This window comes from Diachasma alloeum, unplaced genomic scaffold, assembly GCF_001412515.2.
Source record: "Diachasma alloeum isolate Michigan unplaced genomic scaffold, Dall2.0 Dall_scaffold_00343, whole genome shotgun sequence".
In the NCBI taxonomy this organism is placed as follows: domain Eukaryota; kingdom Metazoa; phylum Arthropoda; class Insecta; order Hymenoptera; family Braconidae; genus Diachasma; species Diachasma alloeum.
In genome coordinates this window covers 817,858-834,145 of record NW_021680482.1, presented here as the reverse complement: position 1 = coordinate 834,145, position 16,288 = coordinate 817,858, and the positions used below count along the sequence as shown (strand labels likewise).

Genomic DNA, 16,288 nt, shown 5'->3' with positions numbered 1-16,288 from the left:
AAACTTCAACTGCGTGAAACACACAGTAGTATGAAACTTCAACTGCGTGAAATACACAGCAGTATGAAAATTCGGCTGCGTGAAACACACAAACTTCACGCATGCGTGGAGTGTATGGAGTGTACGGGAGTGATTCACGCAATGGTGCGAATAGTCACGGCCTAAAATGAAAGCAACAAAAATAATCTCCCGAAAAAATTTAATATCCTCTTCCAATCGCGAGATATTCATAAAAACCCACATATTTCGAATCAAATTTCGTCATTTCATTCGGCTTTACTATTCAAGTGAACAATAATTTTTCAACTCATACACTTCAGGTCATCGACCTTTTATCATACTGAGAAAGAGTCCTAGTTCATGCAGTTCCTTATCGCCCTCGCCATGCATCAACGATTGCATTCAGGTCGAATATTGTATTCCTTGTCAAAATGAACAACAACTCCTACTGTCTATTTATAAATTTCCACATTCTTCCTCGCTGACTAAATGCCCCGTCTGTCCTCTACGATAATATCCACAAATTGCTCCCGGTGATTGAAAATTAATCAACGAAACAATCGATTTGATTTTAAATTAATGAAACATTGGATCATACTGTTAAATAATCCAGGTTAACCGAGGCTTTATCACCATCTGAGGTCTCGCATTACGATTCTTAACGTTTTTTTAATCACTGAAATACGACTCGGTGATTATTATCACATTTCACGGGGGAACAGGAGAAAATAAATGAAATATTTAACACAAGGTAGTGAGGGAGGCATGACAGAGACATTTGATTTGGATGAGAAGCTCGTGTATCGCAGGAGGGATATTGTTTCAAGCGCGTTTGTAACCGCGAGGGAAGCCCCAGACAGAATCAAATGACATTTCGATTATTTGTATTTGATATAACTAGTGCTTTTGGCGGCCCTCGTGACCCTTGCGGTGAATAACTAGTTGTTGGAATTCACCAAATAATTTTCTCCGTGCACGAAACTTGTTCAAGTATATGGCCTACGTAGAATCTAGGCCCTAGATCACTCTTGATTTTTTTTTCCGATTTTTCCTAGATCTTTTAAATTTATCATTACATCGATTTATGCTGGTGCAGCGCGCCACGACCAACGGATTGTTAATCGTCGAATTGAAAATAAAGAATAACTGCAAAATATTCAGGTAAAAAAATGAGGAGCTACTGCGAAATGTTCAAAAGCTAGAAGAAAATATCTGAAATAAAACTGTTGGGTAGCCTCAAATACTGCTGATGAATCTGATTGATCGAAATCCGATTGGGGAAAATAACCTCCAGAATCCAGAGATCCACAAAATGGAAGGAAATCGCGCATCGTAACCATCGAAACATGAATTATTCATGCCCTAAAAATGGAGATAGACGAGTAGCTGAAGGTTGAGCCTATTGACGATCATTGACACTCGAGATTCGCCTCGTAAACTCTCTTCACAGCACTATCTCCTCGATGGAAGACTGGGTCACGTTCACTGGGGTATTTATAATCCACTCAATGGCGTTAGATCACTTCACGTATCCCAAGATGAAACACATTAGAATCCTTCAGTTGAAGTAATTTCATGCCATTTGATTTTCTCAGTTCAGTTTTTCATAACTCAAGTCTTTGGATGTCCTGAGATTTAACGGAAATACGAACGCTTTTGTCTGATTTAACAGAAAACACAGAATTCGACGAATGAAAAATTCTCGTTTTTCTTTAGTTAAAATAATTCGAATCCTTTCCGTCTTATTCTTTTTAGCTATCTGGGGATTCAAGAGATATGAAAAGTTTCGTAGAAAAACACTAGAGCTACCAAAAATGTCCGCAAAATTTTATTCTATCTACTTCGGATTCCAAGAAATTCAGCTTAAGAGAAAATATTTCACCAGAAAAATTCAGTCTTCACTTGGCAAACGAAAAATTTTTTCATTCAGGATTTATTGAATATCTCCAAATCCAAGGGAAATACGATATTTGTCGTGAAGTCATTTTCGTGGAAAAAAACAATTGCCACAAAAAATGGCTCAACAAAAACGTGCAGTCTATCGTTGAAATGATTTATTGATTATGATTTATGAATTATGAATTATGATTTGTGAATTATTTCTCCATCAAGTGTTTATTAAATATTCCAAAATCTAAACTAGACACGAATATTTTCGGTAATACCCTTTTTTGTAGTTCTTGTTTATTACAAAAAAAGGAAAGAGCTGGGTCTGCAAAAATGTCGCTAGCTCCTTTAGATTTAAATATATTCCGCCCAAAATAGAAGACATTATCGAGATTTTCCTGTCACAACCACTCAATTCTCTCCAATCATCTAATTGCAGCAATTTAAAGTCCAAATTAAATTGAAATTCAGATGAATGAAATAGTCTGACGTAAGTGGAGGGTCTTCACTCCATGAAAGGACGTCTCAGTCCATTAGTATGAAAGAAACGTAGTCCGTGATGAATAAATACTGAATAATGAAAGGCTTTTTGGTGATTCCCATGAAAGACAAGTTGCAGTGGTTCCCCCGGTGCAACTCAGCTAGATTTGTGCTAATTGGCTCGACCCAGCGGTGGTTTATAACGGTGCCTTTCAAAACCGTTCGCGCATCACAGTACATATCTTTGTGTATGGCATCATCGTGGAAAAATAATTGACAAAGGCCAGTGTAGAAAAAAATAAAACAGGAAAAAAAATGAAAACAAGAATGGAAATGCTGACGCGACTCCGATTATTCCTCATTTTATCAACATGTTATTTTTTTTTGCTGAAGAGACGAGTGGTGAATTGATAATGCGACAAAAATTCGAGAACTACTGAGGGGAAGATGTGGAAACAGATAGGCATGAAATATCCCGGAAACGTTCAGGTACCGTTTGCCGAGGTTAATGCACCCTTGTTTGTTACAAACGTAAGACAAAACTTCAATGAACGTGGATTATGCCATACTCATGAGTTAAAGTGTATTATGTACCTCTCTGACTTCATTTCACGCACGTAACCGCTAGAATTTACGCAATTGTCAGAAGAAATTTAATCCCATGATTTAAATATAGGTATTATCTCACATTCTTGTTTTGTAATTGGACATTTGCGTGAGTTTTTTCTTATTGTTGATCGCTGAATCTTCATTTTGAAGAATTTAGAGGACGAAATAAGCTCATAAACAAAAAATATATATATTTCATCACGCTGTACGAAAAAGTAACTTTTTAGGCACGCTTCGCGTGCCTAAAACGTCCCTTTTTTCCACACATTGTGATGAAAAATATCGTTCGTTACGAGTGCGGAAAAAAGGTTTTTGGCTCCTGGGATTATATCACTCGTCTTCGGCTCGTGCTATAAACCTCCCACAAGCCAAAAAACTATTTTTCTGTACTGCTTCTCACGATTTCTCGTCTGGGAATTGGTATTACATACTTCCCAAACTCGAAAACTTGAAAATTACTACAGCAAAATATTGTTCCTGGGCTGTTGCGATGGGGTTTTTTTACTCGTGTGGTTGGCCAGTCCTCGCCTACGGCTCGGAGGCCAACGCCACATGAGTAAAAAACCTCATCGCAACAGGCCGGAAAAATACTATTCCGCACTCGTAACGAAATATACTATTATATTTTATGAAAAATGTTTCATGCAGAAAAATAACTCGAAGAATTCAATTTTTCATTGGAATGAGAAATTTTGAAGATATAAACTCAGAAATTTTGAGGTTAAACCTAGCCTGGTCACCAAATGCGTCGTTGCGACTTTGGTCCCCTCCACAGGGATTCGAATTCACTCTACACTGCCCGGGTACGCTTAGCGAGTTTCCAGTAAAGTCGCGTCATGGGCAATTTCATCTGACATGGGAAAAAATAATTCATCTGTTCGAAATAATTAGTTTTCTTTTGGAATTTTGAAAAATATGTTGGTCTAAAAACGACTATAATTTTTTAGACACTTCAATTGACAAAGTCAAATTGTTTCTGAATTTTTCCGGACATTTTAGAATGATTTTATTATTTCAATTCTGCAGGTTTGAAATTGAATCTCGATACTGAACCGTTAAAAAACAATTTTTAATCTGAACACAAAACTAAAAAATTTACTTTTTGAAAGAGATTGATGAAATAATTGAAAAATAGCAATTTTCAAAAAATACGAGCGTTTTCTAGAATCTATTTATAAACAATCAATTTCATGCCTGAAAAATGAGGTTTCCGAAAGTGTAAACAATTTCACTTATTTATTTATAAACAACGAATGTTTATAAAAACAATAATCCTGTGCAAAATGTAATTTTAATGATGCTGAATATTTATGATTTCTTTTCAAATTTTTCTCACGCAATTTAATTCACAAATTTGATGATTGAAAATGGTTGAAGCTATAGTGTGGTCTGTACCAAACTGTGAACTTAAACACCATGATTTTCAGCGAGTTCAATTTTTAACAGATTGTAATAATTTATTTAGAGTAATTGAATAATGCAATTTATTTTAATTTTTAAGAATTTTTCACTCACGAAGTTATTGTGTCAAACCGAACAAAAAATTAAAATATGAAAAAAAAAATTAAAAATCCCCGAAATTGCGTCTTGGACAGGCGAAACATCCGTTAGTTCCATCTTCCTCATCAAATCTCCGCAATCCGTATTTCGCTACATTTTTGTCGCCAATTTTCGCTCGATCGAGAAACATCCTTTATGAAAACGTAAAAGTCTTAAGAGTCACGGCCAAATTCCCCTGTAGTGGATGAGGAGAGAGGCGAATAAAAGGGAAATAAAGACAACGGATGCACTCGGACGAGGTCACGCACACAAGCGCCGAACGAAGAAGAAAAAAAAAGTTGAAATTGAGGGAGACGAGGGGACCTGCACCTTACGCAATTCACCGGTGTATTATATTGGAGCATTCGGTATTTTGCACGACTCTGAGCGATGTTCCCTCGTTTTCATTCAAGAGGGACACACGCATGCGCTAGTTAGTTTACACCCATTCTTAAACGTATCTTCGATTATTGGGTATAAATAGGTGTTCCAGGGATGTTGATAAATAAAGTAAGTGGGACAGTGGAAAATATCGTCTTTCAATATTTATAAATAAAGGGGGGGGGCAATGCTAATCGTGAGATAATTTGATGGGGGAATGAATAGTGCAGACAATTGAGGGGATTTTTTTTCCCAATGATTCTGACATTTGTAGACGCGTTTTGCCTGTTGGCTAGCGTCCTGGTGATGTCATGGTTTAAACATAGAGATTATTCTACACGGCGGTGTAACAAGGCGTCGACGAAGCGGCGCTGTTGCTGTTTAGTGAGCATGAGCATTCGTTGTATTTGTCTTCCCCCTCGCCCTTTTACGACACAAGGAGGTTAATGATTGGGGGAAGACTTTGGAAATTCCAGGGAGAATGGGACAAAGAAATCAATGAAGTCGGTAGGGAAGTGGCGAATAAGTCGATTTCAACGGTTTTACCGAATGTTAGTTCGTAGATATCTGAGCACTTTGGCTATTTTTTCTCCGGTGAAATGTTTTTCTACTTTTCATTTGAGCCCCATTTGACCCTAAGTTTCCTGAATTTAAATAATAAAATTATTTTGCAATGATTTTATTATTCAATTATTTTATTTTATTATTTTTATGATTGAGTTATGTAAATTAATGTAAATTATTTTGCAATGATTTCATTATTTAAATTTTGCGGGTTTGAATTTGAATCTCGAAAGTTTACTTTACGGTAAAATTTGATGAAATCATTTAAAAATAACAATTTTTTAAAATTGTGAGTATTTTATATAAATAATTTGTAAACAATCAATTTTCCACTATAAATATCATTTGTTCAGAATCGTCACAAATTTATTCGTATTCTGAATTTCACCAGAAATCGATTTCGCGCCCAAAAAAATCAGTTTTTTGAAAGTCTAAACAATTTCAATTATTTATTTACAAACAAGGAACAAATTTCACGAACTATTCGATCTCAATTAAATTTTAAATCACAAGATTGTGAGAATGTCGAGGAGCGTCTGTTGTTGAGAATGAAACGACAAGAAAATCTTCTCACATTTTTCCTCAAAAGCACGTATCATCAAGATAATTCCCCGTCTGGTGTTACGACAATTGTAGTAAAATGTGCTACAAGTTTGTTATTCGTCAATCCATCTTGAGAACCAGTGGTTTTACGAAAACACGTGAAGACACTTTTTTGTAGCTTCCAAAAATTCCAACAAAATCGTTTGTCCACATTTTCTCCTAAAATAACTCACCACTAAAATAAAGCGATCTTCAGAAAGACGTGGAAAATTGGAGTGGAACGTAGTACATCTTTTTTATTTGTTAATCGATCTTAACAACGGCTGACCTCAGGAGAAAATGTGAAAAAAAAATCGCGTAGCTGGCAAAATTCGCAACAAACAACTCCTGACATTCACCTCTACACCCCTCACAATTAAAATAATTAGATCTTCAGAAAGCCGTGAAAATCGACTCATTTTGCGAAGTTTCTCCCCTCCACAATTAACCTGAATTAATATTCAATGGAAAGAATCGCTGGAAAATTGTCAGTTCCCCACATTTTCCTCGGCCCACTGTTCTACTCTACCATTCAATTCCTCACAATGTGCGATTGTTCGCTCTCCTGTTTATCTGTTTGCAATTCGATTGAAATCAATTGTCGCTCCACTTTGACTCACCATCCCCAGGTATTTTTACCCACCAAAAACCTTCCTTCCAAACCACATAAGCACTTCCAAGAAATCGACGATAATCACCAATTCAAATACTTTAATTGTCGCGCACACGTCGTGTTCCATCAACAAATATATTGCGACCATCCGTCGCATTCCAACGAAATATTCCCTCAAATTTCCCTCCCTCCCGCTCACCCCGAGTTTATAAATACCCTGGAATAAAATCCGAAGGCCTCGAGTTGAAAAATAAATTAACTAGAAGTCCCATCTAATCAGCCGAATCCCGCATGATACCACAACTGTTATCAACCCGTTAAATTCGTCGAATTAATCCAGACACCAAAAATAAAACTATCCCATTGCCTTACCGATTTAACAATCTTGAAGCCGACAATTCCAAGTATTCCACAAACTTAAATCACTTTCGCTCCTCGGAACTTCTTGAAATTTACCAGAGACACCTAAACACTTGACACAACAGGAGATCGTCACTCAGAACTTGAAATTTAAGCACAAAGGATCATTTGTATTATCCTAACTAAACTTAATCAATTACTTACTGAGAAACAATAGGTATTTACTTGTAAAAAAAATGTTCGCGACGTAACGGCCTGGAAGACGCCACGGAATACGCCCGTACGGTATCGCTAAGCCGTTCTGGCGCTCTCGATAGTCGCTGAGTCCAATGTTAACGTTTCGGAGAGGGGAAAGTTCCCCCCATACTCTCTTGACTGTGTTAAAGTTCCCACACAATGAAAAAGAGGAGAAGAGACATGGCCCGGGCCAATCGTGCGCCGGCACCGGTTCACTCCTTTTTTTATTTTCTCTCTCGTGTTTTTTTTTCTCCCGTGAACGCATCACTCTTGAATTTCGTGGCACGCATTCGGGGAGTAAAAAGCTCTGACCACTTCGCTCTTATGAGGAGGAATTATGCACGGACACTGACATAATCACCCGCGTGGGCCGTCTACCGTTTGGTTTCAATGAAATGGACATTTATTTTGGGGTTACCGGCGAGTTATTATGTGGGAGATGATAAATCGGGGGTTTTTTCTTCGATGGAGATTGGCTTGGCTTGTGAGTCAGGCTTCTTTGGAGATGTTGAGAAACAAATCGGAAGATTATTAGTAGGGTTGAAAAAATTTGGCTGGATTTTGCGGAAAAAGGTCTTGAGCGCGATTTACGGGGAAAAAGCGAAAACAATTTCAAGATTCGAGGAAAATTCATGTGGAAATTAAGGATGTTCGACACCCTTTTAGCGAAAATTGACGTTGTTTTCATTTTTCTGGCAAATTATCGATAGGAGTGACCTGAAAAAATATAACGATTTTGTGGTTTGTCATTCTTTAATGGCTCACGAAGTTGCGTAGTGGTGCGATAATTTTCATGCGTTTTTTCTACAGTTTTGTGATTCTTTTTAAAAGTTTAGAGAAAACGCAGGAAAATGTTCGCACCACCTTAAAATTTCGTCAGTCATTAAATAATGACAAAACGCAAAAACGTTATATTTTTTCACGTCAATTCCATCATAAGTTTGCCAGAAAAATTAAAAAAACGTGAATTTTGGCAGAAAGGGTGTAGAACATCCTTAATATTCACTGCCAAATTTCCTTGAATTTTTAGGGTAATTCCTTCAACATTCTAGGAATTTCCGGAAAATTCAGAGGAATCTGAAAATCTATGGGAGATTTCTCTGAATTTTCCAGAGTTTTCACTAATTTTTCCGGAATAATTGAATTGAAATTTACAATTTCCGCGGGTTTTTGCCATGAAATTACAATTTTCAATAAGCAAATTCCTGGGAATTTCAGTGGAAATGTTGCATTACCGGAACTTTGTCATTAGATGTTCACAATTGGATGAAAAAATTCGTGGAAATTGTGGATTTCAGTTCAATAATTTCTTGAAAATTGATAGACATCAGAATTTAGTGAAATTTCTTACTGAATATTCATTTTTTGACTAAAAATTCACGTAAATTAGTGAATTTTCGTCTTTCTGTTGCTCAAAAATCCGGTATTTCACTGAATTTCCAAAATGTTGCTCTCTGGAAATTTCAATTTACTGTAAACAATGCATGAGTGGTTTTGGGCGTTATCAAGAGGCAAATATTGAACAAAAATGTCTTGGCGTTTTTCTCTGAAACCCATCATTATCGCGGCATTTCCACATTTTTTTCCTGACGTGAGAAATAGTGGAAAAACGTAATTTCCGTTTGTTGTTTTCGTGTTCATGTTGAAGCGACTGGTTTTAGGGGAAAACGTCAAGCCATAGCTTTTGTGGCTAAATAAACTTCCGGAAAAAAATGTCCTCTAGTATTTGTTCCTGTAACCCTTAATTATCGAGATATTTCTATATCCAACAAGATGTGAGAAACGCCAAAAGGACGTAATAAATGTTCATTCTTTCCGTGCTCACATTGGAGACGAGTGATTTCATGAGAAAATGCTGTTTTTTGTAGCTGACAAAATAAAAAGACACGTCTCCTGACATTTTACTCTAGATCGACATAACGCGACATTTGAAAACAGTAAAAAATTGACTTGTTAGATTTCAACATTTAGCTTCATTTTCAATTTATCTCCGAGATCATTAATTTTTGGAGAAAATGTCATAAGAGCATTTCTGTAGGCAATGAAATTGTCGATAAAAAATAATTTCTGACAATTCCTTCTAAAACAACTCGCTACCGAGATACTTCAATATTTGTCCAAAATAGGCTTGTCACATTTGAAAATGTCTTCTAACCGTCTATTCATCTCTGAGAAAATGTGAAAAACCTTTTCTGTGACTGACAAAATTCTCAACAAAAAATGTCTTCTGATACATTCCCCTACAACCTCACACCATCGAGATAATCCGATGTCCATCAGATTATAAAAAATCAATTTCTCACATTCTGCTCTTTCACTCAGAACAATCTCCTGAGTTGCCGCTGTAATTTCTTGTTTTAAATCAAAAGAAAGTGATGAATCGTCATAACTATCCCAACTCCTCGCCAATCCCCAAGAACAGACCGACTTTCTAAAAAATATTCCTGACATTCTACAATTGCAGAAGACAATAACTCAAAATTAGACTGTTCCCCAAAACAAAGTTTTTTTCATCTGATCATATGAGCTAGAACTTGTTCCTACCCGTGTGGCGACCAATATCTTATCACCCTGATAGACTGATTCATTTCAGTAGCGAAGTGGTAAAAGTAGATAAGTCAACTTTGACTATTGACCAGTTTTCAATTAATATCTTGGAATCTAAGGCAGTTAGCGAAATTTTCATAATTACATTTGTTGTAAAACTCAATCGGCTCTACAAAAAAGGTTATAAACAAAAATTTCGCTATCTCCCTTAGATTCCGAGATATTGCTTGAAAACTGGTCAATAGTCAAAATTGACGTATCTGCTTTTACCACTTCGCTACTGATTAATTCCATACGAGATTCGCTAACAACATATTAACGAACGGTAGAGTTCAATATGACCAAATGAATACTGGTTAATACTTAGGGGAGGTTGGGGTAAAACGGACACTTGACTTTTTTAAAAATATTAATGAGGGGTTGAAATGTTGATAAAATTTACTAATTTTTCTTCAATAGAAAGAACAATTATTTCCCTTTGTGACGAGCCTAACTAAGCCCAAGTGATTGATTTGTTTCTGAGTTATGAATAATTTTAAAAAAGTCTCAAGTGTCCGTTTTACCCCACCGTTCCCTAACGAATGGTCAACTAGAACAGCGAAAATCGAGTGAAACAGGGCTCCTCAAATACGGATTTATTAACTATTAACGAATGAATATTCGGTGAGGACGAATAGACCCTCGTCTCCAACCGAATCCATTCGTTGACAATAACTAATCCTTTCTATCACTGCACAAGGGCTTCAGCGCTGGCTTACGCCCAGAATAACCCAAAAGTATCATCGAACTTGATCCAAGTACACGTCTCCACCGACTCTGTCCCCGGTGTGAACAGGCTCATTGACTTCTACAGTTCACCATGCACCCGCTCCTCCTAACGACAGACCTAATGTAACACCAGCGAGTGACAATGCCTGGAAAATGCCACCTGTGACCAGCACACGTGCCTCCGTAGGCGTGCACCTCGATCCCCCAGGTGTTCCTCGGACTGCAAGGGTCATTACCCGCCGGACACCCCAAAATAATCAAACCCAGATCGCCCCAAAAACTACGAAAACCCCCCAGCCCACTCGCCCTCCAACAAAACCCCCTCTCAATCCCATTCCCCCGAACCCCATGACAATTCCCTCATCCTCCGATATAAATAACCCACGGCAGTCTCGGCCTCCTCAATAAAACCTCTCCACCTCACTAGTAAACTCCACTTTCGCCCAAAATCCACATATTCGAAAGTGTCCTACCAAAAATAAAGAGGCGATAAAACCGAGGCCCGAAAAAACAAGTCTGTTTATCTGACCTCCAAGAGGTACCTCAGGGCCGTAAACGGTCACTCGACAGGGCGGCAAATGGCGGAAATCCGTGACAAAAACCCACTCCGTCCACCGTCTCCTCCCCCCGTTGCATTAAGAAAATAACATTCACGAGCAAAACAACCGCCCGAGAACAATTTCCGTTTTTTTTTAGACCCGGGGGTCTCGTCGAGGGGTTTAGGGTCAGTCTGAGGTCTGTGACACACCCCTCGGCCCTACGTCACTCTCGGCCGCTCGAAAGCCCTGTCAGTCCCCGGAATTTTCGCTGATTTACGAGAAAAAAGCGACGAAATCGGGGAGATGGGGCTTTGGGGGAACCTCTCGCCCTCATTAGTGGATAAATTGCTGGACTCACCTGTCAAGAGACACCGGCTTTTCCTTCCCAATGACAGACACCCGGAGGTACACACACTCGCGGCACACCGAACACCGTTCGACTGGAGGTGCCAGAAGAGCGGGACACGTACCTTCCGTTCGGCGATCAGCCTCCCCCAGGGACCCTTCCCCAACAATTCCGACACTCAACTGTCCACCACTCGAATATTCAACCAATTTATGGGTTCACTGATTGATTGTCCACCTTAAGATGCGGCTGTACGATTTTTTTTGCGAATTATTCTGTCTGTTTTGGGGGAGTATTTTTGAGGTTTATCATCTCACTTTCGTTTCAACGAGATAAAAAAATGCGAATCGATCGGACGTTGGCCATTTATCGGCGTCTCTCGGAGGAACACTGCGCAGCTGCTGTGCGCAGAAGTTCTTTTGAGGTTTAGAATTCTTTTTAGGAGGTTTTTTGGTATTTGAGGAGGAAATCAGTCATTTTTTGGGGGGATTTCGGGGGAATGGAAATTGATTGGGGTTTTTGGGGAAACTGAGAGGTTTTTGGACAGTTGTTGAGGGTTTGGTGCGCATGTGTCAGCTCTGGGCCAATGAAAGCCCCTTCGGCGGCTTCTTGGAACGGTATTGGCGGAGACTACGATATGACGGAGAAACGATTCTGGCGGTGAATACGAATTTTTGAAATCTGATGGAGACAGGGGATCACATTTAATTTTAACAAATGGTTGACAATTAATTGGATTATTATTTTATAAGGCAAATACTAATGGTGGAAAGCATCTACAATAGTTTAAATGAATCTCAACTTAAACAATTTCATTCTATTTATTGTGAGAATCATTGGTTTATTGTTTAAATCATTGGATCTCTAGGAACAATATTATTGCCAATATATATTTATTTAAATCGGCGTCGAAGTCTTTGCAATTTACGAGAGATGGAGTTGAATGAAAATGACGATTTTTCATATCACGTTACGATAAAAATACTTATTATTTAAATTTCGAAGCTAATTACATTGATACTGAATTATTTCTGTTATCGGATTCTCTCTGCATGACCCTGAACTGATAGAATCAAAACATTTTCTCTGCGTTTCTTTGCGTCTGGAATCACTGAATGTTTGACGTAGAAATAGATTTAGTTAGTAAATATTACGTCACACAATCCACCAATCCACCAATTTTACCAGAAATCGATTTCTTGCCTAAAAAAAGGTTTCCAAAAGTTTAAATAATTCCATTTATTTATTTATAAACCACGGATGTTTAAAAAAATAATCATTCTGTGCAAAATGTAATTTTAATGACGCCGCATAATCATAATTTTTTTTCAAATTTTTGTCACGAAATTTAATTAACAAATTTCATGATTGAAAATGATTGAATCTGTGGTGTGGTCTGTACCAAACTGTAAAAGATATTTGGATATCTTTAGAAATTGAAAAAAAATTGTGTGACCCCACAACTTGAGTAACCCCCTCCCCCCGTATTTAACTCTCGAAACAAGGGAGAGTACTTTTTCCTTTTGGCCAAAATTTTGACTCAAAAATGAGAGACGATTTTTTTAATAATAGAACAATAATGACGATGTGACAACAATCCTGTAGCTCGAAAACAAAATATTTCTTGATTAACTTCACTGCATGCGAGATATGGTATATTAAATGTTTTTCGCTCAATGTATGACGTCAGAAATCATGATAAGGAAATTATGATGAAGAAAAAATAAAAAAATATTCAGCGGAGCAAAATATCTTTGACGGAGGAAAACAAATGGGAAGAGAACAAATTGTTGCTCAATAAATAATCTGAATGACGCACTAATTCATTTATGGGGATATCGTTGAGGAGATAGTGGCTGTCAATCCCCTATACTTTTACCATAGTAACTGGAACATAGGCCTCAAATATCTTATTTACGCTCATGAATTATTTTCGGGGAGAGTGAGAGATTATCGAGCACATGGAAATATTAGTTATTCCTGGGAAAATGATAACGCAATCGGGGGGGGGGGAGCGAAAACTCGTTTTCATAATTTTACTCTTGATATCGGGGTGCGATGCATATGGAAGAGTCAGATGTGGGAACTGTACCCTCATTGACACTGATCAAGGTTTAACGATGTGGAATTGATGAGGGACGTCATGGAAGAGTGAGATATTGAGCAATGGGCGGAACGAGTAAGCCCTTGCATAATATTATGATTTCGTTTTATTTGTTGACAATGTTAGTAGCGTTAAATGATTCCATGCGGAGCGACGATGTTCAATTATCGAATTTATCTTCTATTTATTCATTTTCATTCAAATGATATTTTGCACAAAAATCCCGCTTTTTTAACATTCTCCATAATACTTTTGCTTATACCCACCATTTACGCCCCGTTAAACAATTGAAATTGTTCAAACATTCGAAAATTTGATTTTTTCCATTAAATCGATTTCTGCTGAAATTTAGAAAATCGATAAATTTGTAATGACCTCGAAAGAATGATTTGTAGAGTTCAATGTTGATTCTTTGTGAATTATTTGAAGCAATATATGTAATTTCTAAAAAACCGAGAATTGAAACAATTAGTTTCAATTTTTATTTTAGTTTTAATTTAATTTAGTTGAAAGAATTCTAGAATTCTGTATAACTTATTCTCTTCAGATATTTTTTATACAATTTCCTCGGCTCAAATTTATGTTCTTTTGATTCTATTTTTATTTTCTTCCCATCAAGACAATAAAACAAAAATCTTGATAAATTTAACCAGGGGAAATTCTGTAGAAAATATCTCAATAGAATAAATTCTGTAGGAAAACAAATTCTTCTAACTTTTTCTATATGATATTTTCCATTGAACGGTTCAATAGAATCGGCCAAAAACTAATAGAAAACTCAATAGAAATCGAATAGAATTGTTTAGCGAATTCGCTAGGTTGTCTATTAAATTTTTTCATCCGTGTCATTTAGAATTTTTATCGGGTGGCCTCCACGGAGAGAAACATCCAACAAAAATGACGTATTTATTCCGCAATTCCGGAGCGAAATGTGGTTATAGGAAATTCTACGGAGCTGACACGTAATTTTTACCTAAAATCCCGGAATTTTTCCAGAGCGCACCGTAATTTTTACCTGAATCTCCCGTGAAAAATTACGATACCGTCACTGAAATGTTCTGAGTCGATTCCGCAATTGGTGAGAGAACCTTGAGTTCCGTAATTTTTACTGAATATTTCACACCGCGTTGCCTTGGGATACGCTTCAAAAATTGTGAATCCCGGTCGAACAAAGACACCACATTTCCCACACATAAAATCTTTAAATCGCCGCAATTCCGAAAAGATCTGTTAAAAGAATCCGCACCGAGCATTCCCCACTCTCAAGAGTCACCGGCCCTTGACCCCTCTGACCCACACCTAATTACCCCCTATTTCCCAAATTTCTGACGTACTCATTTCCCGCCTCCCTCTCCCAAAGCAAACACCGAAGAGAATAAAAGTCGATTGATTGTCCCGCAAACCATCGTGCCAACAAAACTATCAATTTGTTTCGTAACTATCTGAGCTGATATACCCACCCCACTGAATATTCTCAATTCTTTATTCCGAATATTAATGCCTCACCGGAATTATCCCACCCGAGTGCGTAAACAGCGATAAGAGGCGATAACTTCCGCTGATTTTTGACGACTAGAGGATGTGAAAATTTTTCGCTGTAAGGTATCAACAACTCCGCTGTGATCACTCGTGTCGAGTAGTTCCCCCCTCGAAAGGTCTCATTATTTTGTGTGTAGCTGCTTCACTTTTTATTCTTATTACATAACAACCAGTTTTGTGACTTCTTGATCAGTCGCTTTCCAGCGAGCGTCTCGAACATTAATCATTAGTGGGCCGCTTGGCTGGCAAGTTCCAAACTCAAGCGCTCGATCGCAAGTCGTCATTTTCAATAGTGTATTCGAATATTTTTTGTTGTAATTTTTTCAAACTTCGAGAAAGCAACATGAATTCTGTCAGAACATTATTGGGCAAAGTGAGTACTCTTACGATTTATTTAAATGTTGGATTATGGCTCGGTGTGGTTCAATCGTTGCCATATTGAGTGGGAAATGATATTCTTCTTATCGAGATTTATTTCCTGGGGTACGACTGTTTTTGATCATTTGGGACTGAATTATGTTTGAAAACGTTCCGCTGGGGGTTCTATTTTTTATTATATTCTTGCTCAACACGTGGCCGATTAGCCGGATGGATTTCGCGGACCTTCACCTGTGTCAATGAAGAATAAACGGATGAGTTTTTTTTTCGTAGATAAGGATATCCAAGTACGAAGATCGGAGCTTTCATTTGAGCCCCATTTGACCCCACGTTTCTGGACATTTCACAATGATTTTATTATTTAAACTTTCAGGTCTGAATTTGAATCTCGAGATTGAGCCGTCAGAAAATATTTTTAAAATCTGAAAAAAATGATTGGAGGAAGATTGATAAAATAATTTAAAAAGTGCTATTTTTCAAAATTACGAGCATTTTCTACAAATAATTTATAAAAAATGAATTTTCCATCATAAAAATCATTTGTTCAATCATTTGTAAAATCGATTTCATGCCTAAAAAAATGATAATCCTGTGCAAAATGTAATTTAAATTACGCCGAACATTCATGATTATTTTTCAAATTTTTCTCACGCGATTTAATTAGCAAATTTAATGATGGAAAATAATTAGCACTCTAAATCTCACGGTTTCATTGTCGAACGGGTGTCTCGTAACAGACGACTGTACCTGGGCAGGTTTTTTCCTGAAATGAGGTTTTCCCTTGTCCTTCGGCGAATGCGGTGCAGGGGGTTCGG

General features: G+C 37.4%; 2 protein-coding genes across 12 annotated transcripts in view; one reads left to right on the top strand and one right to left on the bottom strand.

Moving 5' to 3' along the window:
- Nucleotides 1–11,985, bottom strand: part of LOC107040785 — a 50,972-nt gene extending 38,987 nt beyond the window's left edge. For 5 of the 10 annotated variants that reach the window (XM_015261016.1, XM_015261024.1, XM_015261026.1 and 2 more), the window contains exon 1: nucleotides 6,663–6,799. In XM_015261016.1, the coding sequence (XP_015116502.1) occupies nucleotides 6,663–6,665 (3 nt within the window). In that variant the 5' untranslated portion in view covers nucleotides 6,666–6,799. Of the gene's footprint in view, nucleotides 1–6,662; nucleotides 6,800–7,027; nucleotides 7,158–7,219; nucleotides 7,353–11,464 lie in introns of those variants that run through there. The other 5 variants (XM_015261019.1, XM_015261023.1, XM_015261020.2 and 2 more) reach the window with 5 other exon arrangements.
- A 3,168-nt stretch (nucleotides 11,986–15,153) lies between these two features.
- LOC107040820 (short/branched chain specific acyl-CoA dehydrogenase, mitochondrial) overlaps nucleotides 15,154–16,288 on the top strand; it is a 5,297-nt gene continuing 4,162 nt past the window's right edge. For both annotated transcript variants that reach the window (XM_015261077.1, XM_015261075.1), the window contains exon 1: nucleotides 15,154–15,468. In XM_015261077.1, coding sequence (XP_015116563.1) covers nucleotides 15,439–15,468 — 30 coding nt within the window. In that variant the 5' untranslated portion in view covers nucleotides 15,154–15,438. The remainder of the gene's footprint in view (nucleotides 15,469–16,288) is intronic.